Source organism: Psammomys obesus, unplaced genomic scaffold, assembly GCF_907164565.1.
Source record: "Psammomys obesus unplaced genomic scaffold, mPsaObe1.curated_primary_1811, whole genome shotgun sequence".
Lineage (NCBI taxonomy): Eukaryota > Metazoa > Chordata > Mammalia > Rodentia > Muridae > Psammomys > Psammomys obesus.
In genome coordinates, this window is record NW_026596131.1 from 14719666 (window position 1) to 14743763 (window position 24098).

The 24098-nt window shown below is 49.6% G+C and overlaps 1 protein-coding gene across 1 annotated transcript in view; it reads left to right on the forward strand.

Moving 5' to 3' along the window:
• Rptor (regulatory associated protein of MTOR complex 1) overlaps positions 1 to 24098 on the forward strand; it is a 238570-nt gene that overhangs the window by 147982 nt on the left and 66490 nt on the right. The window contains exons 9-12 of the mRNA XM_055592285.1: positions 2658 to 2733; positions 7746 to 7847; positions 11017 to 11100; positions 12179 to 12289. Of these exons, the coding sequence (XP_055448260.1) occupies positions 2658 to 2733; positions 7746 to 7847; positions 11017 to 11100; positions 12179 to 12289 (373 nt within the window). The remainder of the gene's footprint in view (positions 1 to 2657; positions 2734 to 7745; positions 7848 to 11016; positions 11101 to 12178; positions 12290 to 24098) is intronic.

Sequence of the window (24098 nt, forward strand, 5' to 3'; positions counted from 1 at the left end):
GGAAATCAACATACATGTGGCTGTGTGCAAAGCTTCCGCTTAGAGCTCATGTCAAGTGCTGTGCCTTTCTGACTGTGTAATTCAGCTAAGGCCTTTTCCTTATCTCAAGGTCCCATGGGAACCTCATGAGGAAGAGATCGCCAGTTTTTACTTCACAGATAGTGAGGCTGGTTCCTGAAGAGACAGGGCCCATGTGGAAGTATAACCCCAGACCCGCTGAGTTTAACACCTGTCTGTGTTAAAGACCTGCATTACAGGTACCCACAAGCAGTCTGGCATATGTAGTTAGTTGCAGAAACCACCAGGCTCTGTTCCCTTCTAATGGTGGAACACAGAGCCTTGGAGTGCTGACGATCTCTGCAAAGGCAGTCAGAATGGGAATGAGAACAGGGCCTGTGGTGTGGCATTCTTGTAGACACAGGGGGGCCAGGAGGAAGGTACAGAGGGCCTGGGGTTGTGAGGGATGCCTAGTAAGACTGGGGACTCCAGAAATTGCCTAGGAAGTATAGTCTGTACTTCAGACATGACTACTGGCTCAGTGATGGAACCAGGGTCAGGAGTCACCAAGAAAGGTCTGTTTTAAATGGCACTTAGAGGTGTCATTGACTGCCATACTTCCATGCACATGCAGAGAAGATGAAGTGAGAGAAGCATGCCAGCTCTGGGGAGATAGCCACCTGAGGTGCCAGAAGAGGAGGCCCAGGGAGAGCTCCTTATAGTCCACGAGGACCGTTTGAGGAGACTGCATTTTCTATGCCACACATGACAAGGCATTATGACAGGGAAGCCATGTTCCCAGGTGCTCGTGCAGCCACTCTGGGCTGCTTGCACAATGTAGGCAGTGGTGCTATTGCTAGGAAGTGTAGCCATCTACACCAAGGAATGATTAAGCGAGGCACTCCTGGGACTCCGCTATGGCCACCTTTTAATGCAACCACTAGAAATTGAGGAGCCTGGCAGACCCCTGGTCTGGCCAGGCCGCCCTGCAGTCCCACTCCAGCACCAGGTCACCCTGAAATCTTTGGGCTCGCACATACCCTACTGTGATCCTAAGACTTACAGGATCTGGGTTGCCACTAGTCATGACATGCTTGGCTCTCCTTGTACAGCCACTGTTCCTCTCCATTTTCCACTTGGCCGGCTGTTACAGGTGGATGGAAAACCCCAAACTGTGACCCAGAGTAACCCTTCCTCCCCAGAAATGCTTTTGTCAGGTATTTGGTCATAGGGACAATAAAAAGTATCAGTACCTCAGTCAGGAAAGAACAGCAGGTTAGGGCTCATGAGCCCCACAGGCGCCAAGGTTCCCTGAAGCTCTGTGTAGCTGGAGGAGGCCCACCCCACCAGAGGGAAGGCCTGCCTGCACAGGGAGGCCCGCCCTGGATCAGCTCTGTGATGTTCTCAGGGAACCAGGGCGAGCCTGATTGCTGAAGCTGTGCACAGGAGGATGGAGGACCTGGAACCCACACCCAGTTAGTCTGAACCCGGGGCTGTGGTACACTACTTACTACTGGGACCTTCCTGTGTGACCAAGGGCAGCACCGTCAGGAAGACAGGTGTGTGGGAGCCATGTAACTCGGGGGCAAGCAATAGCACCTCATGGCGAGTGTTCACAGGTGTTTACTTGGCTCCACACTCATGCGGAAACTGTGCTGTTGGTCTTTCCTCTAAGTCTGAAGATAGTTCAAAGTTTAAAACTATAAGAAATCAATAAAATTATACTCAGTTATACACCCAGGCCAAGATCAAAACCCTGCTTTTGAACGCGCTGGCCTGTGTGGCCCCAGCCCAGAGCGCTGCTGTCCTCGGCCCTTCAGAAGAAACATGGGGGGAGGGGCACCTGGCAGAAAGCCTTATGTAAGTGCAGCCAGCCTGCTCCCAGACACTGAGTCCCCGCGTCCCCCCATTATGTAAGAGGAAGTGTTTATGAAGCTGCATAAATCATCCTGCGCTCTCGGAGCCACCGAGCACCAGGAGAATAGTCCGAGGACGGGCTGGAAGCCGCAGCAGGGAGTGGGCGTCGCCTGGTGGGGCCGCAGAGGGCGCTGTCGGGTGAGCACAAGATGTGTTGTCAGGGGCATGTCAGCCCACTGTCAGAGTGCTGAGTAGTACCTGGCGCCATGAGAGGCTGAGGATGGCCAAACCGACCCACCAGAGGGCCTGTTCTCTTTCAGCTTAGGGCCACCAACACAGCCCTAGCTTCCTGGACCCAGGCCAGGCCAGGTCCCAGCCATACAGGCAAGAGGATGCTGGGGCCTAATCGTCTACCAGCACAGGCTGTGGAGCACATTGACACCCCCAGGCCTTCTGGGGCAGCAGGTCCACAGCCAGGCTGACCACCCTAGTCAGCCACCACAGGAACCCCAGCAGGTTGTATGTTAGGGGCTCATGGTGGAGTCAAGAAGCACTGTAGTGGAGCGAGAGTTCTAAAGAGAGGCATGCCACTCTGGGCAGGTAGACTAAGCCACAGCACCCACCCACATCCCTTCTTTCCAGACTTCCTGGGTGATTGTGCCTCCTGCTCAGCTCTGAAGACCTCCAAGTGCCCTTTCCCCCTGAAGGGTGCTGTCCCCAAATTGGCCCTGCTTTCATCCTTGTGAAGGCCTCATGCCAAGGCTGCTTCACTAATCCCGTGGGTACCTCTGTTCTCTCCCCAGGCAGGCCTGGGACCTTGCTGTGGACATTTGCCTCTCTCAGCTGCCAACCATCATCGAGGAGGGCACTGCCTTCAGGGTGAGTCCCCACTTCAGGGAGACCCCTCCCCAGGGTCTGTCAGCAACATAGGATCCACCTCACACTACTCAAGAGGTCATTGGACCTCTTGCCAAGAGCCAGACAGTGTTCTGTGGATCAGTGAGGGATCCTGGGAAAACCCAGTTCAAGGGGCTATGAGTTGGCCTCACCAAGGTGCTTAGTGATGCTCACAGAATCTGCACACATGATAGGCCCTCGCATGTTCTCAGATGGGCCACTGCCCAGGGAGAACTGATGACTGACAAGTGAGCCAGGACTGGAGGACCTTAGCCTGCAGGACTTTGTTCTCAACTTGGGCGTTTTCTCCTTCAGTGTGTGTCAGCATCACCTGTGAGCACCCTGCTAGAGTCAATCCTGGGCTCTGTACACACTAGCACACTGCACTCTTGCTGTGTGTAGGCTATGCTAGCTCCCCAGATGTGCCCTGAGGTTGAAATGATGGCGTCTCATGGTCCTTTTTGTCAGTATTGCTCTACTCTTGGTTGCTTGTTTCAAGCCTAGAGCAAAGTTGGAAGGACTGTAGAGCCTGCAGCCATGCCCCCACTCACTGAGCTCTAATGTTGGTTTTCATGCAGTGTCTCCCTGTGCCTCCAGCCTGAGTATGTGTGTGTTTGTCTCTGTCTCTGTGTGTCTGTGTATCTGTGTGTTCTAGAACCCTACCCTGAGTATCTGCACTGAAGGTATAGCATAGTTTTGTTTTGTCTTGTCTCTCCCTGGTGTGTGTAGCATCCGCCGCTCAGTTACCAAACGGAAAGCCTGTGTGCCTCTTTTCCCTAAACTGTTTAATGTAGGGACAAGTCTCCTTCAGAGGCACAGACCTCCATAGAGGATGACGCCTGGCTCGTGGCAGATATGGCAGCTGCCTCCACCTCTGTGCCTTACCCTCCATGCAAAGCAGAATGGCTCTAGGGGCCTGTGCTCTCTGCCTCTTTGGTACAGCTGGATATCTGGAAGAGCCGTGAAGACTTTCATCTTGTGCTCGTCTTGCTGGGTGGTGGCATACACCTATATCTCAGCAGGCAGATCTCTGAGGTCAAGGCCAGCATGGTCTGCACAGAGAAACCCTGTCTCTAAACACCGTATCTTAGCCCAGACTTAAGTCTTTTTTTCTTTCGATCTTGGCTTTCCTCGGCTTAGGAGATGAGAACTCAGCTCCCTGGATAGCACACTTTGTGTTGTGTTCCACTCAGACTGAGCACTCATGTTCCGGGGCCAGGTATCGTTGCCAAGGAGCTCACTACGTTATCTCGAATAACCTCATGAAATCAGTATTCTGCGTTAAGGGAGCACTGAGATGTAGGGGCAGGCAGCTGGACCGCGCTCTAGCTTTTTCTTATTTTATCTTTCCCATCTCCTGACCAGTGTATGTTTTGAGGGTCAGTTTGTGATCCTCAGAGTTAGGGCTCACTGACCCAGGCCCACGGGTTCTGCAGCTTGAGACAAAGGGAAAGCCGGTCATACATTGAGTTGGGGAATGCTGACATCTGTAGATTACTGAATCTTTTCATTGGTGAATCAACACAGCTAAATCCTGTTGTGTTTTGTTGTTTTTAAAGGTTTATTATGTATATAGTGTTCTGCCTGCATATATGCCTGCATGCCAAAAGAGGGCACCAGATCTCACTATAGATGGTTGTGAACCCTTATGTGGTTGCTAGGAATTGAACTCAGGACGTCTGGAAGATCAGCCAGTGCTCTTAACCTCTGAGCCATCTCTCCAGCCCCCTGTTATTGTTGATGTTTTGTAAGTGTGTTATTTACAAGTAGTTTTGTATGTCAGCTTGACCAAATTCACATCTTTGCTAAGATAGTTGGCCTACAGTTTACTGGACTCATCTTAAAGCCTTGTTTTCAGACTGGAAGGAAGCCTGATGTACATGCAAGTCTTCAGAATTAACAGTTAGAAATGACAGGTAGTAAGGAATTATAACCACATTGAAATTGGTGTTAATCAAGGTAGGAAGAGGGGCCAGGAGGAAGGTACTGGACATCAGAAGCCTGGGATAGCTGGCGGAAATAGAAACATTCTGCATGCTCTGTAGACATTCTTGGTGGAGACATCTGTGACCACTGAAAAGATTGCCATCGTGTCCTCACTGAGCAGACTCAAGTGGCAAGACCCCCAGGCTCAGGTCATCAGGCCCAGCAGAGGGAGAGCAGAAGAGGGCCATGGCCAGCATGGTGACAGTAGCCATGGCACTGACATGGCTTGATCAGCTCCTCCACTGAGTAGAGCTCTGAAGCTCCTGCCTGACTCTCCCTTTGGATCCTTTGTTCATGGGACCCGCCAGAGCAGCTTGTATGCAATCTGTCCTAGAAGACAGGACGCATGCTTACAGCTACATGCCTCAGAACCTCAGTCTTCCCTGGTTGTTCCCTTCTGGTCTGCCGACAGGGTCACCTGAAAGGTTTAGCCTAGATGCCAGCTCTTGAGTCCTCCTGTGGGCCACCTCATGCCATCCTGAGCCAATGTTTTCTCCTTGGCTTTGGCCCCACAGCCAGCACAGGTGTGCTTTTCTTCTCTGCTCCAGTTTAGGTGAGGGAGTTGCCAGTTGTTTGTTTGTAGAAAGGGTCTTGCTTTGTAACCCTGGTGGCCTGGAGCTCACTGTGTAAACCAAGCTGGCATCTCCTGCCTTTGCCTCCCAGTACTGGGATTACAAGCACATGTTTCCACACCTGGCTAAATCGGGAATTGCTGTCTCCTTGCTTGGAATAGTCACTCCACCAGTGGACATCATGGCAGTCCATAAACAGGAGCTGACTGGGGAGAGTGGTTCTCATTCACAGGCGAGCACAGGGATCTTGTGGGTTGTGGGGACAAAGGCACATAATGAGATTTTAAAGGATTGGTGAATAATTCCTACTTGAAAATGAGAAAACCTCTCCAGCCTCATAGGTTGCCCCAAATGTGACTTCTTTTGTGTGAGCTGATGTCACAGGACCCCTGTGCCTTTCTAAGTGACAGGTGAACTTCAGGACCCTTGTGTGACTGGGCCTTTACTGTGGGACCCAGGCTCCAGTGGGCTTCTCAGAGAAGGTGTGCTACAAGTTGGAGGCACAGCAGTTTCCCCAACTCTCAGGCTCACAGGTACACCTCTTACAGGTGCTGCCTTCTCCCTCAGGCAAAAGAAAAGAGTGCATGGGACCAAGACGCTGCTGGATTTTGAACTGTATGGCAGCAAGGGTGACACACAGAGTTGGAAACTGCACAGGCCACTGGCCTCTTACTTCACAGTCTTCCCGTCCTGTTGTCACCTTCCCATCCAAGCCACCCATTCCTGTGGGTCACATATCATTACTGGTAACCTTAGTGTGGGAGCAAAGGAACCTTGGTGGCTCCCTACCAGCCTTTCTGGTGATCCTCCAGGACTCTGACTCCATGAGGCTCCATGCTGGCCAGAAAGCCCAAGCCCTACCCTACGGTCAGGCACTGAGTTGTTGGGGTACACCCTGTATTACCTTCGCTCCCTTGTCCACCTTGCCCACACCCATGCAGGTATCGCTTATGGGGCCTTAGAAGCTAGAGCACAGTGTGACTACAGACAGGCCCTCAGCTTCTCCCGCTCCTCTGCCCTCCTCTGCCGTTTCCACATAACTCTCCCCCACCCCCACCCCCGGTCTGCTGCACGTTCCCCTCAGAAACAAAGCAGGCGAGAAAGCCTGGAGCTTCTCACCTGCATCTGAGCACTGCCCTGCAGCCTGCTTTGCCCCTTCTCTTTCCCTGCAGGGCCAGCTTCCCGCTGCGCCCCTCCCTCCATTTCCAGTCCCTTGCCTGGTTCCTTTTCCATCAGTGTTTATATTTCCTCCCAATCCTCCATGCTTTTCCTGCTCTGCTTTTCTCTCCACACACCGCCTGCCTATCCTCCCACTGCAGCTGTCTCCTTCCGTGGTGAATCCCTACTGGAGTCTTCACCTGCTCTCTTCTCGGTCCTTTCCCCCTGTTGTTGTTCTGTCCAGCTAGGTTTGCTGTATCCAGGACAGTTGCTAGTATTTGGGATGACCTCTGTGTCTCTGAAGTAACCGATAGCTGGGTCACAATCTCAGTCCTGCTTGATTCATGTCACGCTCAGCACGGCTGAGTACATCACTGACCTGCCTTCCAAAGCCGCATAGAATCCTGCTTTCTCTCCAAGACGATTCCCTTCACAGTTTTCTTGGCACATTCTACCTGTCTCTTTGGCCTCTAAGTGTTCGAGGCCCAACTCAGTCCTGGGTGCCTTCTCTAAAGCTCGACTTCCAAAAGTAATCAGGCCAAATGTGGTGGTGCACACCGGTAATCTCAGTACTCTGGAAGCTGAAGAAGGGTGGTGGTGAGCTCCAGTCAAGTGTGGGTATTCAGGGAAACTCTGTTTCTCAGAATAATAAGACTAGTAATAGTGAAGAAATGATGGTGCTAGAGAGTTGGTTCAGTGCTTAAGATGAGCCTAGTGTTCTTGCAAATAGTGTGTTACTCTTGCAGAAGACTTGAGTCCAGTTACTTGAGTCCGGTACTCACATTGGGTGGCTTACAACTGCCTATAACTTGAGCGCTCTCTGTCTGTCTGTCTGTCTGTCTGTCTCTCTCTCTCTCTCTCTCTCTCTCTCTCATTCAGTCACTTACACTCTCTCTTTTTCACACACTCACAGTAAAAAATAAAATTTTAAAAAGGAAGAAATGAAATCTGTAGCAATAGTTGTAGATTCCTCTCTCTGGCCAAAAGGCAGCTACCCATGTGTTCGTCTTCACTCGAGGGCATGAGGGTGCTGTATGCACAGTGTGCACCCAGCTTCCTGTTGCCACAGCTTCCCTGCTTTCTGACAGGAAGGTATCACCCAAGTGCTCAGGCCACAAGCCTCACACTTCCTGTCCCTCCTGCCCAGGTGTTGACAAAGCCTGTAAGGCCTGTTCCCTTCAGCTTTGTCCCTCATGGTTACTGCCCTCTCAGGACTGAGGGGTGAGGGTGCTGTACAAAAGCCTGCCTCCCTAACCAGCGCTTTTGCTTTTCCCACAGCACAGCCCATTCTTTGCTGAGCAGCTGACAGCGTTCCAGGTGTGGCTCACAATGGGTGTGGAAAACAGGAGCCCCCCAGAGCAGCTTCCCATTGTCCTGCAGGTCAGTTGCTTCCCTCAGGCCTGACTGAGGCTCCTGTCCATGGGAGACGGTGCTGTGCTTCAGGCAGATGGTGCAGCGGTGCCTCACATATGATCTGAAGTCAGTAGATGCTTACGTGCTCCCTGTGGCCTTTTCCTGGCAAAGCCGTTGAGTTCCCTTCTTCCTCTCCCAATTAAATATAAATTGGGATAAATCACTGTTCCCCCTGGCCCCTGCTTACATGTCAGGAATTGATGAAATGCTGCTGCCAACTAGCTTTGCTGTGGTGCAGACTCTTGGCACCACCTCCTTCTGTTTGGAAGGACGCGATATGTAAATTTGTCCCGTGAAGAAAGGGTGAGGCCACCAAGCAGATCCCAACTGGGCCACAGCATTCATTCTCCCTGACCAGGACCAGAATGGCACTGATGGATCAGGGGCCATCAGGCCTCCCGTGTGTGGTCCTCTAAGAAACAGCACCTTCTGCTTACGTCTAATTCATGTACAAACTGGCCTAGTTGTGGGACACCCACTGACTGCCTGCAGACTTTGGTTACTAAAATGGTGTGGGACAGGGATGTGAATTGTGGGTTTGTCATCACAGGTCGTAACAAGTCACGAAGTTTGTGTTTTATTAAATATGTTTTTGTGGGAGAGACTGGTGAGGTGGGTTGTGACTAAGAAAAGACCTTTTACTCTGGACCACTAACCCTGTCAGATACCAAGGCTTCTAACTTTTTGTAGAAACCAGAAAAAAAGATTTATCAAGTTGGTTGAGCCCAGGCAGAAGCTGTGGAAATCATGAGGGTACCAACTTGGAAGGGTAGGAAGCCACCACCACCACCCCCCGCCCCTGGAGGAGTAGAGCATAGGCTGGCTCCCAGTGGGAGGTCCAGAACTCTGCACAAGTAGGGCCACCACTCTCCAAAGCACTTATCCAGTTAATTTCCTCCATAAAATGGCCAACCATCTGACTCTACCTGCCCAAGGACTTCAGCCTTGCTCCTTCCAAGGAGGGCTGGTGCTTATTCATTAGGGCTGCTAACGACACTGTGATGGACGGCCATCTGTCTTCTCTGGGCTTAAGAGTCTCTCCATAGAACACGGTATCCCCCCCCTACCCTCAACCCCCTCCCCGCCCAGGGAACACGGTGCTTCCCACACCAGCCACCCACCGCCCAGAGTCTCTCCCACAGGACAGCCAGCCTGGCAGGCTAAGGTGATTCACCTATTCCAGAACTTGGCTTTCTCCCCCATCTAGAGTCCCAGGAATCCCAGCCAGCAAAAAAAGAGGCAAGAAGAAAGAGTGCATGTAAAATGTTAACAATGGCCTGTTCCTGTTGAAGTGGGAACCTTTATAGAATGACCATGGGTCAAAAGGGAGGTGATGTTATTGTCACTTTTTTCTGACATTATGAAAATAATTGTCACTGCTCCTCTTCCATATGTCTAGATTAGTTTAAAGACCATCCTGGGATTGCAAGGTGAGCTATTAAACTATAAGCAAATAACAACAGTAGGACAAAGCCTGCAGAGGTGAGGTGCCCACGTGGTTCCAGTTAGTGGCAGCAGCACGGGGGGCTCCTCTGGGTCGTCTGACTCACCAACCTGCCTCTCATTGCAGCAGCACAACAGAGTAAAGCTGGTCCTCCCACAGCAGGGCTGCGGTGCCAGGAATGTTAATCCAGTTCTTTGGGGTCTGGCAAACAGTCCTTTTGTAAATGGCTTTTATCGACTTTATTTTTCTTGTTCCATTTACAACCCACACTCTCTCAGGGAAAGAGAAGACCTCTAGAGCCAACCTGATGCCAAAACATGGAGCAATGGCTATGAAAAGAACACAAGCCATTTGCCATGTGCTCTTTCAGGCAAGTGTAAGCAACAGGTCCTCTCCCACACACACAGCTCCGTCTCCTGGCTAGGCCCAGTGCAACTCAAGGGTGAGCCCTGATGAACAAGGCTGGGGAGTGCAGAGGGGCTCCAGCTTCACATGGCCCACCCTGGCCTCTGCCACTTTGTTACCTTCCTTGCTTTGTCCAGCTCTGTTAGAAGGAAAAGCCTCTTAGTGCAGACTGCGTGATTTTTTTTTTTTTCAGGTCCCTCTTCTCCCATAAGCCATAGTGAATTTCTTCTGCCCAGTAACACGGGCATTGGCTGGTTGGTAGACATGGTGAGAGGGTCCATCAGGCTCTGTGGATGCCGTGCCATGTTACAGTCACATGGGCATGAGCTCTCCCAGCCAGTCTCAGGATCCTTTCTTCCTGTTAAAACTGACATCAGGAAGGAGGGAGACCGTTTTTCAACTGCAGTGTCTTCATGTTTGCCCATGTCTGTGGCCACCATCACCTTTCAAGAAGCAAGTGTGGGCCTTTCTGGTTTTGTGTGGCTCTGCCTGGGACCCTCCATGATTGCCTTCCGCTATTCAGGGGGTGATTGGGTAGAGTCAGTCCAGACAGAAGAAAGAATATCAGTGTCAAACAAGAAAGTCAGAATGGTTCACAACGCAGAGTCATTCTCTCCCACGGGTGCTGCAGATCATCAGCATTTCCCTGGGCCGGTTTGCTGTCAGGGCCTCGTACTTCAAATATAGTCTGGGCCTAAAAGCACAAGACCATTGTCAGCCACTTAGGACAGTGCCAGTGTGCCTCGTCCACCCTGTACTCGGTGATAGTGCTGCTCTCACAAGTTCCCACGTCCCCCACTAGAGGGGCGGTCCTTGCCCCAGAGCCTCAGTTTCTCTTCGTGTCACAGGCAGAAAGCCTGAGCACTGTTTGTGTGTGATGAAGCAGACATGGACTGCCTTGACAGGCTCTGTTTCACCTAAAGTTTATACAGTCACATTTGCTCTTTAGTCTTGTTCTCCAGGAGTGAACAGGAACTCAAAACCTGTGCGCTCGCTGTTGTTTGTGATTTCCTGTGTCCGTGATATGAAAGAGGAGTTTGGTTCACTGGTTTATGAATTTTAGGAAAAGATTTATGTCCGTATGTATGTATCTGGGTCTTCTGTCTGCATGCATGTCTGTGCAGCACGTGCGCTGCCCACAGCAAGGAAGCAGCCCGCGTAGAAAAAGATCCCGTGAGTTGTCTGGTCAAACCCCTCCTGGGCCACCAGCTCACACTGGAGCCTTCCTAGAGGGGTGGCAATCAAGTGTCATGTTGTCAAGGTTCAATATCTTTCTTGTGTTTCCAGGTGCTGCTAAGCCAGGTGCACCGGCTGAGGGCCTTGGACCTGCTGGGACGCTTTTTGGACTTGGGTCCTTGGGCGGTGAGCTTGGTAAGTCACATGCTTCCTGGTGTAATCCTCTCTTCCTGGTACTTTGGGCTTTTGTCAATGTTTGTCCCACCTATGTCAGACTTTCCGCATCAGGAGCCACAGTGGGTGTTTGCCTTCCATGGCCTTTTCCAGCCAGGAAGTCTGCACGCTCACACACTGTCCGCACTGTGCTTAGGCACAGTTCTAAACTGTTCTGGGTCCTCGGTACAGAATAGAAGTAGAGCCCAGCAGTGGCCATGTTTCCAGCACATAAGTCATAAAGAAATCAAAGGGTCTGAGGGGGCCTGCACACTAAAGGAGACGTAGACCCTCCCACCAGCCGCAAGGAAAGGTTTAAAATGGGTTAAAAAGAAGGGTCAGTGGGTAAAGTGCTTGTGTGCAAGCTTGAGGGCCTGAGTGCAGCCCACATCAATGCTGGTGCCTTGACCTGTGACTACTGTGCTGGTGGGGGTGCAGCGTCAGGTAAGTGGGTCCCGAAAAATCATTGGCAGGCAGTCTACTCTTATCAGCAAGTTCCAGCTTTAGTGCACGACATCAGAGCACAAGGTAAGGTGGTAGAGGAAGACACACAAGTCAACCTCTGTTTGGCTTCCTATACACACACAAGTGTTCCAACATACAGATGTGTACACACACACCGTAAATTAAATAAATAAATGAAGGTTGGAACAGTACTGATGGAACAATTAGAAATTTCATATGAATTGGTTATTTCACATTGTAAACAGTAGCTGTCCGTTGTAAGTGACACACAGAGAAATGACCTACATAGGGTCTGCTACAGAGGCCATGGGATGAGTAGGTTAGCAGTCTTCACATTTTTATTAACTAAATATTGTCATCAATGAGTGATCATTAGCGGCTAGCATTGAAGGAGGGGGGGGGAGCCTAAAAATAGGAAGAATAACATGAAAGGAGGAAAGAGAAAAGTCTAAAATTGGGCAAAAGAATCCAACAATGGTTCCTCCAGCTTGTCAGAGGAAAGGTCAGTAATGCTGGCAACTTGAAAAGCGAAATGGGACAAGCCAGCGCCACCAGGAAGGGAGCCTCATGGCTGTGCTGATTCTTTTACCTCCAGGCCCTGTCGGTGGGCATCTTCCCCTATGTGCTGAAGCTGCTTCAGAGCTCGGCCCGAGAGTTGAGGCCACTCCTTGTCTTCATCTGGGCCAAAATCCTCGCTGTGGACAGTGTGAGTAACCTTCATCACCCTCAAGGGTGGGAAGCCATGCTCTCTCTGCCTGTGGGCCCTGAGCTGCCTCATCCCACCTGACAGTGGCTAGGTGGGATTGGCCAGTCTTCTGAGTCCATCCCATTCTCCCCACCCCCACCCTCCCAGACTTGTGTGGCTGCAGTCTTCGGCTGTGGTCCTTCCCAGGTCTTCTCTTACAGACTTGAGTAAAATTCTCCTCTGACATCTAGTGACCAGCCCAGCCCTAGTCTCTGCCAGTTGTCAGATCGCCTTTCTGTCTCCTGTGTATCCCCTGGCACCTACAGTCTGACTACGCCCTGATCATTCCTCAGATCATTCTCTGTGTTCCTGACAGTGGCAGCAAGTGGCCCTGGGCCCAGCCTGCCTCCACCCTCATAGCTCTGTCCTGCCACACCCTTCTTTTCTTGTTCCTAAACATGCTAGTACTGGTCCTAAAGCCCAGCCCACCACCCGTCCTGTTTTACCCATACTTCCTGTAGCCCTGGCTAGACCTTAATGCCCTTCATTAAAGGTGATTTCCCAGCCCCAACACTGTGCAGGTGCATCATGCTCAGCTCCTCACATCTCTGGCTCTGCAGCCATTTGTCCCCTCTACAAAGTTCAGTGCTGCCTCTACTCAGAGCTTTGTGCTAAGGTCTGTAGGTTTCAGAGAGGTTAGTTGTCCCTACCCTGGACCTCAGAATGCTCATGAACATGACATAAGTGAACAGCCCAGTGATCCTGTGAGTGAGCCTACATGTGTACCTTGATAGCAAGGATGGATTGGGACTGTGTCAGAGAACTGGAAGCTGACACTTCAAGCAAGCAAGGGACAGCAGAAAGATGCAAAGGACTGTGAAGAGGGCAGAGGATGAAGCCTTTGGATGTGTGTGGCAGGCTATGGGGCAGAGAACCCTAAGAACTAAACTCTGCTTTCCGAGATGGGCCCAATGTGAAGTAGCTCATAGGAGGAGGTATATGGAAAGAAGGTTCTCCCTGAAGGAGGGCAGCCAAGGTACATGCAGGGGATGGGTCATGAGGAAGACTACACCAGCAGCCAGGACAGGCAGCATCTCATTCAAACCCCACCAGTCGACCTGGTAATGAAACTATGGCACAAGATGGGCTGCCCTGAGCGGTCAGGCTTTGGCCCAGCTAGTGGTCATAATCTGTGAGATCCTTGAGAGAACATGTGAACAGCAGTGCAAGGTACCCAGAGGGAGCCCAGGAGACCCCTCTTCTGGGCAGCACCAGGCAAGGGCAAACTCAGAGGAGGTTCCAGAGGTGTTAGCATCAAAGATGAATGCCACCCTCTGCAGGTTTGTGGATGACCAAGTGTCTGGGGAAGGCCTCCGTGGTTTCAGGCTGCATTCCAGAGGGGTGTAGTGTGATTCCCCAGGAGGGGTTGGAACCAGCTTAGCAGAGGGAGCAGGTGGAACTGATGTGTGGTCGGGCTGCTTAAGGAGTTGGCAGGCAGGGAGGGAGCTGAGGAGGGTACCACAGCAGTCACCGACTCTCCTGTTTGCTTGCTTCTGAGACAGGCTAGGATTTGGATATCAGATGTTTACATTATGATTTGTAGTAGTAGCGAGTTTACAGTTGTGAGGTAACAAGCTAAGTAATTTTGTGGCTGAACATCATCACGTCATGAGGAACTGTGTTAAAGGGTGTGCAGCATTAGGGGGGTTGAGAACCACTGCTCCAGAAGAATCAAGTCTGTGTCCAACTGGGCTTCAGCCGGCTTCTGTGCATGTCGTCCTGGGTGTGTTTGTGTGTGCAGCACTGCACAAGCATTGTGTAGGAAGAGTCCGTGCTCCTACATCAACCTCGGGAAATGATGAGGACTTTGCACCTCAGATAAGAAAATACAGGAGTGAACAGATCCATGTTTCTGATTATGACAAGCAGAGTGTGATGGCCTGAGGCTGTGTCTGGATCCAGTTGTGAGGCAGGAGGACAATGTCCCTGCAAGTCCAGGAAAGGCCATGGTGTGGCTGTGCTGTAGGTTGTTCCCTTTCCCTTGAGGCAGTGGAGAACAGAGTGGGTGGCAGAGGGTAACCTTGAATTCCTGGTCATCCTGCCTTCGTCTCCCCAGTGCTGGGATTGTAGGTGCGCAGTGATGGGAGTAGAACCTGGGGTTTCGTGCATACTGGGTAAGCATTTTACCAGCTGAGCCACATCCTCAACCTCTCCCCAGGGGCTCCTTGTCCCTAGACACCAAAGTTGACACTGGGCTCCTCTTTGTGTTCTGTCACGGTGCCATGGTGTGCCCAGCAGCTGCCCTGAAGACTATAGGTGCCACATCCCATCATGTACCCATTGTCTGTCTGCCCAGTGTGCCACTACATAGTTCCTTTCTCTCGTCATCTCTCAGCCCAGACTCCCCTGTCCTTTCTTGCTACAGCTCCCCTGGGCACCTGCTCAGCCCTCCGATATTCACTTCCGCTCTCAGCCAGGCACATCATCATGGGCCCTGATGCTCATCTCCTTGACAGTGCTCCTTGACAGCTTCAGTGTGACGGAGGCTGTATGAGGGCGTTTTCCATACGAAAGTCACATACACTGTTGCGGCGCCATCTCCACTGCCTGTTCTGGTTCAGCCTTGGACCTTTATTGATACTTCCTGGTCTTGTGCAGCAAACAGTTGATTATGTATCAGCTTTGTGACGTCCCTATAGTCTTGGACTATCTCTGTAGACAGCCAGCCTGGTGCATCTCCAGCATCTCCAGGTTTTTCTGGGTACAGTCCCCCAGCACCCTCGTGCACTGCTGGACAGTTGCCATGCTGTAGACATCCTAGGGAGCTCCTGCTTTTTTGAGTCTTCTTGCTGGGACACTTCTCCTGCCTTGGCTCATCTGGGGTGAACTTGACTCTTTCTGGCCTCATTCTCCCAGCTGATCTGTGAATGCTGCTCCTCTGTACGCTGTAATAACCAGATATTACATATTTAGCCATGTAGTCACCTCTCTGTCTGTTAAAGGCAATGTGGCCACAGCACTGAGTTCGGGTTAAAGGACGGAGGTGGGCCCTTGCCTTGCATTTGTCTCAGTTACCCTCTTCACTCTCTGGGATGTCACTGGCTCTCTGGACATCCTGAAATATGTCTGGGCTTTTTCACCTTGAGCAGTAAAAATTTAAACATCAGGACCATGACCTGGAAAGCTCTGTTGTGAATTTCAATGTAATGGGGTCCTCCAGAGGACAGCTTACCTGTGCCACTGAAATATGTTCTTGATAAACTGGAAGCTTGCTTTTGTGGCTCACAGGGCCCATACTTTTTGATCATTTCTATTTTACCCTTACTCAGATTCACTGAGAGGCCACCTTACATAAACAAAAGGCTTTTCTCAGGAACTTGTTTTCAAATAGCTTTTCTTCTACCCCATTATCTTCATCCTATATATCAGTGTATTTAGAATTGGCAACATTACTTGGCATTTGGCCATGAAGCCACAAGGAAAGGCCCCTAGGGGTCTGCCATGCAGCAGAGCAAAGGTTAGCATTTCCAGGGACATTTCCTAACAGTGCTTCACCATAATGACGGTCACTGAGGTTATAGTTGGCCCCCCATGGTCCAGTCAGTAGAGAATGGTGTTTCTCTCCTGGCCACACTGGTGTTTCCTTGTGCCCTGGGGCTGTGGTCTGCTGTGAGCACAGATGCAGTGTTCTGAGCAGATACAGCCTTGACTCACATTGCCACATGCTGAAGGCTGTGTGACACAGTGCTCAGCGGGAAATGCCCTGTCTGCAATGTTCTTGTAACTGCCTGCAGGCACTGGGGACCACCCTGTGAGTTAACTTCCGAACCAGCGTTTTGCACCTGTTCCTTTACCAGCAGTCTTCTTCTTGCTGAGGGACGCTCTGAAATGTCTCCAGTTGAAACTGAGCCTCATTTCCTCATCTTCCTTCTTTTACTAACTTTGGCCATAATTCTGAGAGACAAAAACAAAACAAAACAAAAAACCTTGAATGTATATTTAAGCAGCCTCTCCTTCCTTGCTCACATCTGCCTTGCCATATAGTTGCCTCCCTGCTCCCTACCAAGCTCGAAGTGCCCCAGGTGGTTCCAAGTGTGCCACTGTGAGGGTCCATAGTCTGTAGTGCTCTACAGATGAAGTCACCTATGGTCTGCTAGCACATAATCAATACAGATTAGATGCCCTGTGGCTGGGACACAAAGCACTCTACAGATGTGGTGCCTGATGGGTATAGGCAAGCCTTTGCCATCTTCCTTCATTGCTATGCTGCAGGCATGCTCTGGAGATCAGAGAAGAATAGTGTCTACTCAGGCTAGACTGTGCTAAAGGCTTATCAGGGTTCTTCTCTCCCAGGTATCTGAGGAGCACTATTGTGTGCCACTCTCCTATAGTCTTGGAGGACCCAAGCACAGGGCAGGAGTCCTCCAGCCCATAAGGTGGGTTCAGAGCTGAAGAGACGGCAGCTCTTCCAAACGACCCAAGTTTTTAGTTCCCAGCACCCATGTCAAGTAGTTCACAACTACTTGTAATTCCAGCTCCAAGGGATCAGACACCCTCTTCTGGCCTCCCACATTTATATGGGTACTGTGGGTGTGTGCACACACAAACACACAGAGTAAAAATTTTGGTGGTGGTGGGGGAAGTGGGCAAAAGAGAAGCAGGAGATCCTGGGAAGAACGCTATAAAAAATTACATTCCCCTTGACTGAGGGGCAGTGCATATTACAGCGACGCCCCTGAACAGGGAGAGCCTCCACAGAGCCTTGTTCAGAGCCCCAGAGTCGACTCTGTCCAGAGTCTGTCCTTGTGCCGTGTTATTCTACCGTGTCACTGTTGTCAAATGACCCAGCGGGTGACAAGCCAGGAAATAAGACCTCTAATGAGAAGAAAATCGATCCCTGGAAATCTGTTCAAAGCTGTCACACACTCCATCCTGGCCGGCACACAGGGACAGAGCAGAGGTAGACGTGTACTCTGCCCAGGAGGAGAATCAGCAGACACATGTCTAGAAATGAAAGCACATTGGCAGTCAGCAGTGAGTTCTGCCCACAGAAGAAAGTGCTGATGGGATTACGTGAGAAAGGAAGCTCTGGGAATCTGAGGAGTGTCATGGAGCCATGCAGCAACTGCAGAAGTTGCCACACAGGTTATAGTTGGCCTCTTGAGGAACATAGAAATAGTTGAAGTGGCTGCTAAACACTTTCTAGTTTCAGTGATGATACAGCACAGGTCCAGGACACTCAACACACCCAGCCACATGAAGTAAGAAGATTGTACCAACCACCATGACCAAAGGGCTACAGCGGTGCGGCCAGTAAGAGAAGGCAACAGGTGGGCAGAGTTTAGGACCAAAGCAGACTTCAAAACCAAGTTGTGAGAAGGGGAAAAGCTGAGCACACAGCAACATCCTCTAAGCTCTGCAGAAAACTCTTGTCAACTTGGAAACAAAGCAGAAACATGAAGGCACACGGAGAAGATCCCCGAGCATCACACAGGGTGAGTGCTGTGTGCATGCCTGGGGTTTTCTTCCCTGACATCTCACTTAGAAAGATCATTGTTTGGACATTAATAAAAAGTATATCCTGGAGATCACAGCATGTGGAAGAAGAACTTGTGCTAACTGCACGTGGCTGGGAGAAAGAGGGATGAAAGGAATCCTCTTCCTTGGCTCTTTGAAGTGGTCTGTGTCACCTGCATGTAGCCTGTTAAAGGTGGTGAACAGGACCTGTACAGGGGACAAGGCCCTGGGTTCCATTTCCAGCACCCCCAAACAAGAAACAGATAACATTCCGTAAGCAGCTCTTATGATACCACAGGGACTAAAGACAGCTAAGGTAACTGTTGCTGGAATGAAACAGCCAGAGCGCAGCTTATAGTCAGGGAGCTGAATGGTGACGAAAGTTCTCCAGTGCCCTTGGACGGCTCGTGGAGAGCATGTCAGGTAGGAGTTTGGCTCCCTGATGGCTAGAATTGCAGTTGGAGTGTTCCTTGATAATGTACAGAATCAGTAAGTGGAGAAAAAAATGTGACGGTGTCTCCCGGCTGGCCCCTCAAGCAAGGTGTGCGCTCTTCTCTAGTGAGAGGCCCCACGGTGCGGACAGGAGATCACACAGCAGCTGTGGAGCGGGTAGGGTGGCACTCTACATCAGTGAGCATATGTGTTCATACATATGTGTGCACGCACATGTAGAGGCCAGATGGTGACATTAAGCCGGCTCATTAACTCTGAAACTCCAGTTGGCTGTACTAGCTGGCCAGCCAGCCTCAGGGCCCTGCAGTCTCTGCCCTCCGCACATAGCTCCTGTGTGTGCTAGGGTTATGCATGCACAGTGCTGTGCCCGACACTTGCTCGGCTGCTAGGCTCCGGTCCTCACCCCTGTATAGCACCTTGACTGCTAAGCATCTCTCTGGTCCCCACATACACAATAAAGTAGAAAGTGGGTAAGATTAATAAGCAATATAATAATAACATTTACAATTTAATATAATACACGTAATCATAATTATGAAATACAATTTTGATAAGCTTTTCAAAGAGGAAGTCTTTTGGGGGTGGGGGGTCATTGTTCCTGGAGGTATGGCATGGGTGGACAGAGCGAGCTCCTCCTCCGATTCCTAATTCCAGAAGTCCTAAATCCAAAAATATATTGTCCTCAGGTAGAGGACGGATCAGATACTAAACACGTTTGATCTTTGCTAAAAGGCCAAGAAGCAATGAGGAAGAAGTCTTTGTTTTTTTTTTGATGCTGGGTCTCACTAAGGTAGCTCTTGCTGGCCTGGGATTCACTACATAGACCAGGCTGGCCTCAAAAAAGGAGGAGGTGTTGATTTTGTTTGGTTTTAAATTTTTTTCCCCATCAAATAAAAACTGAAGAGTCTTCGGGACACAACTAAGCAGTGCTGAGGGTCCCTGACCACATTCGGGAAAGAGGGAGATTCAGATCATGGCCTCAGCTTCCACCTAGGATGTTAGTGAAAGAAAAGCACAGGAGAAAGGGAATGTGCAGACAGAGCAGGAGCTGGTCCAATGGGGGAAAAAAATGGCAACCCCTATGGAGACACACTGGTAAAGTCAAGGAACTGTCACCCAGATTGGGAAGGAAGCACAGAAAGAATGTCTGGAATCTGGATCATGGAGTAATAACACGAAGGGTTCTAAAAGAAGGAGAGGTAAATATTGTGAATGACCTTGACAGACAGGCTTATTCCTGACTGACACAGAAGGCTTGCTGAAGAAGAAACAGATGAGCCCCGGAGCTCTCTATCGAAGAGCGCTCCAAGTCCAGATGGTCTCCATGGAGAGTTGCAAACATTAAGGAAGAGGCCTGTGGTTAGCAGTACACCCCTTCCTGTATTGCTCTGTGAGATAAGTATCACTCTGGAACCAAAACAACGAGACCAGCGCAACACAAGAAACCATAGACCTTGTGAATACACATACAGAAATCCTAAATAGAAAATAGCTCAGTTGCTAAAGTGCGTACCATGAAAGCATGAGGGTGTGAATCTGACCCCCAGCACCACGTGACAGCTGAGCGCATCCTTGAGTTCAATACTGCTGGCAGAGACAAGCAGATTCCTGCAGCTCTCTGTCCAACCGGTCCAGCCAGCTGTTGAGCCCCAGGTTCAGTGGGAAACCAAGGGAGACAGCTCATGTCAGCCCCTGCCTCCACATTCACTGTCAGGAATGACGCTCTACACTCCCCTTCCTCCCCCCATTTTCATTTCCCTCCCCCTTTCCTCCTCTCTTTCCCTCCCACCCTCCTCCCCTCTGTAATATAAATAAACTGCATCAAGGCTCAGTAGGTTTTCTTTCACTGTTATGAAGGTGAGTTGTAATTGTCAACCTGGCAGTCTTAGAGCAGTGGTTCTCAACCTGTGGGTCATGACCCCTTTGGAAGGTACAGGTCAGCCTGCGTGTCAGGTATTTATATTACATTACAATTTATAACAGTAACAAAATTGCAGTTATGAATTAGCAACAAAATAATTTTGTGGTTGAGGATCATCACAACATGGGGAACTGTGTTAAAGGGCATTACCCAGGGTGAGAACCGCTGATCAAGAACCAACTAGGAAGAGAGTCTCGGGAGTTGTCTAGATCAGGTTGGCTTATGGTACGTCTGAGAGAGGTTGTCTTTACCCTATTAACTGTGTGGGATAGCGGAGCCCACAGCCCACCATTCTCTGGGAGTGGGTCCTGCGTAAGGACAGAGGCTAGGAGCTGTGCAGTAAGCATGCACGTGTTCATTCCCTCTCTGCTCCTGACTGATGTGACAGCTGCTGCAGTTCCCACCTGGACCTGCCCACAGTGATGGACCTGAAACTGTGAGCCAAGTAAAATCCCTTCCCTTAAATTTCTTTGTCAGGGTGTTTAACCACAGCAGCAGAAATTAAACTAAGACAACAATTAAAAGTAAATGTATTGACCATATGAACAAAAGAAGAAAGAGCCATATATAATCTGAACACTTTGGCAAAACTTTTAATTGGTTTCCAGTACCCACATCAGGTGACTCATTAGCATCTATAACTCTAGCCCCTAGAGGATGTGACACCCTCTTCTGGCCTCCAAGGGCACAAGCACCATATACACATAAATAAACAATAAAAAGGTTTACTTGGGCTATGGTGGTCTGCATCTTTGATCCACTCAGGAGGCAGAAGCAGGCAGATCTCTGAGTTTGAGGCCAGCCTGGTCTACAGAACAAGTTCCAGGACAGCCAGCACCACACAGAGACAGGGTTGTCTTGAAAAACAAAGCAAAACAAAATTAAATAGATAAAATGATAAAAGAGAAAAGAATAAAAACTAGTAATGGAGGGGAACCTTCTTGACTTTGACAACCCCTACATGCAAGAAATTCACAGACACCATAGCCCATCATAATGAAAGACCAATGCTGAGAAGAAATAGGACCAGGGCCCCTGTTCTCCCTGATTGCCTTCATTGTTGTGCTGGAAGTTCTCAGCTCTACAAAGCAGGAAGAAAAAAGGACCTCTTGAGTCAAACAAGAGGAGATGTTACTATCTTTGTGATCAAGCAGCATGTTGTATCTGAATCTATTTCTAAACCTCTGCAGAACTTGGGAAAATGTTACAAAGTTTGTTGGTTATGAGGTCAATATGCAGAAAAATCAGTTCATCTCTTAATATCATTAATCAACAATTAGAAGTTGAAATTAAAATAAGGATGTCATGAATTCATAAACATGAAATAACAGCAACCACTGACAAAAGATAACAAAAGATCTACACATTGAACACTGCAGATATTAGTGCTAGGAGTTAGGAAAATCTAAGTCTACAGAGAACAGTCCATGTCCAACACCCTGACTCCAAAATCCAGATGGAAATGGACAAAGGACCCACAATGACCAAAACTATCTTGAAATTGGACAAAGCTTCTAGATTGCTATACATTCAATAAATGAGTCTAGATTTTGACTCAAATTCAAGACTTAGTTTACATCTATAGTACTAAAAAGCTTAATGGCATCAGAGTACACTGATAAGGAATAGAATAAAGCCAGCAAGTAACCCCACACGGGGGAGAATCGATTTCAACAAAGGCTCAAGAACTAGTCGGTGGAGAACAGGCATCTTCTTGGCCACTGAGCAGTTGGACATCCATGTGCCAAAAACTGGACCTTATTTTTAAAAATTATGGGGCTGGAGAGATGGCTCAGAGGTTGAGAGCCCTGGCTGCTTTCCCAGAAGTCCTGAGTTCAATTCCCAGCACCACATGGTGGCTGACAACCATCTGTAATGGGATCTGGTGCCGTCTTCTGGCCTGCAGGTGTGCATACAGGCAGAACATTGTATACATAATAAATAAATATATTTAGAGGTTGCATCAAGATAGATCCTAGACTGAGTATAAGACTCAGTACTATAAACTTCTAGAAGAGTGCATTGAAGAGCTGGCCACTGGAGAAGCTGAGCTTGGTTTCATATGAAACCACAGAGTAATGGTCTTCAGGAAGGCGAAGTGTGTACTGTGTACAGACTGCATGAACAGACAGGCCACAGGTGGGCGTGAACAGAAGCTTTTCAAAGTTTCCGTTACGTTTAGGGGTAGAGGACAGCTTGCAGGCATTACCTGTCATGTTGTTCCCGGGATCAAAGTTACCTCAGGTTATCAGGCTTGGCCCAAGTGCCCATGACCAGCAGCTCCGCCCTGAGTTCTTGTCACACAAAGACTTGGATCATGATGTCTATGGTGGCTTCTTGGAAGCTGGGGCTGACAGACTGTTGCTGTCCCCAGCCTCTCAAGCACTGGAGTCACCAGAGCTGGTTGCCACACCAAGCTGAGTCAACTTACCTATACTTGCTAATCGTCAATTTAAAAACAAAGCACGGTGCTCACCCCAACATAACCGTTCTGCTTGAAAGATGCCTGTAATAAAGATGTGTGCTGTGTGGCTCCATGTATTTGAAACTGCAGATGGTGTATGCTTCTCTGTAGTCGGGGGAGGCAAGCCAGGGACAGGATGGGAGGGGCAGGGGAGGATTTGCAAGGGACAGGAACATGTGTCCTTTGTAGAGGCTGGAATCAGCCTTGATGGCGTTGACGGCTTCACAGGATGCATGTACCCTGGGTTTGTTGTTCTGAACATTAAGTCTGTGTCATATCTTGGACACTCTGTACGCCCAGTGATGTGGCTTAAGGTTTGGACTTCAGGCAGTCTACAGTGACCTGTATTTCTTGATTTTCAAACAAAAAGTGGTCTTGTTTTCTTTATTAAGACTGATGCTGCAAGGTGACCTAATACTGCTCTAGAATTGACCCTAGACCAAAGCCAGAGGCCATGACATGCAGCTGAATGTGAACACAGTACTGTCACTGAGAAGTCACTGGGTGAGAGGGATTTGAGGTTATGGAAGAAAATGCCCTTTTGGGGGGGGGGGTGTGCAGAGGCCAGAAGTTGGTGTTAGGTCAAGATCAGGGTTAGAGCTAGGTTGGTATTCCCTCAATTAGCATGTGTGTTCTATCTCATCTTGTTCCCTCCTCATCTTGTGGGTCCTTTCTATCTTCCTGACACTCTGGATTAAACAAACAGCCCAAAAACTTGAAGCTGAGATCCACTTGTGAGAGAATCCATGCCTGCTTGGTTTTAATAAGTTCCCCGAGTTGTTGTTATCATCTGTCTCTCTGCTAATTAACAAGAATAAGGGAGGGGAGGCAGTTAATTAAGGACTGTGTAAGCTGGGTTCCAGCTAATTGAGGGTTTTTTCATCAACAGAATTAATGTGCAATTCAGGCAGACCTTCCAAATTACAGTTAATAAAGTTTTATTTATAGCACCACTGGGGAACGTCAAGGGCACAATGTCAAGGAATGTGGGGAAACACTCTGTTGGTACTGTTAGGATAGTCCAAAGTCAGACATACAAAGAGGCTTGCCCTGTGTGCACACTGCCCAGTCCTCAGGAAGGACTCCCATGGAACAAGACCACTGGGAAAGAGGCAGGACTTTCTTCCTTCAGCCTCTGGTCTCTGTGTCCTTTGCAGTCTCCCAGTGTCTGCCGTCTCCTCTGCAAACTGATTTTTCTCTGAGTAAATTTGATCAGGCACTCGGCCTCGCCTCCTCCCTGTCTGCACATTTCACCTCTTCACACACACAAAGCTCTGCTGAAGGAGAGTTCAAGGCCAGCCTTCTCCCTGTCAGTTGGAGCCTCATGTTCCAAGCTCAAGCACTGTGGAGCATCCACCCTGGGCTGGCCCACAGTGGGGCTCCTCCTGGGCCCACTCTTGTGTCCAGAAACCCATGCTTCTTGTCTGCTAAGCTTAAGGTTTGATGCTGATAGGGATTGAACCTTTGCTTTGAGG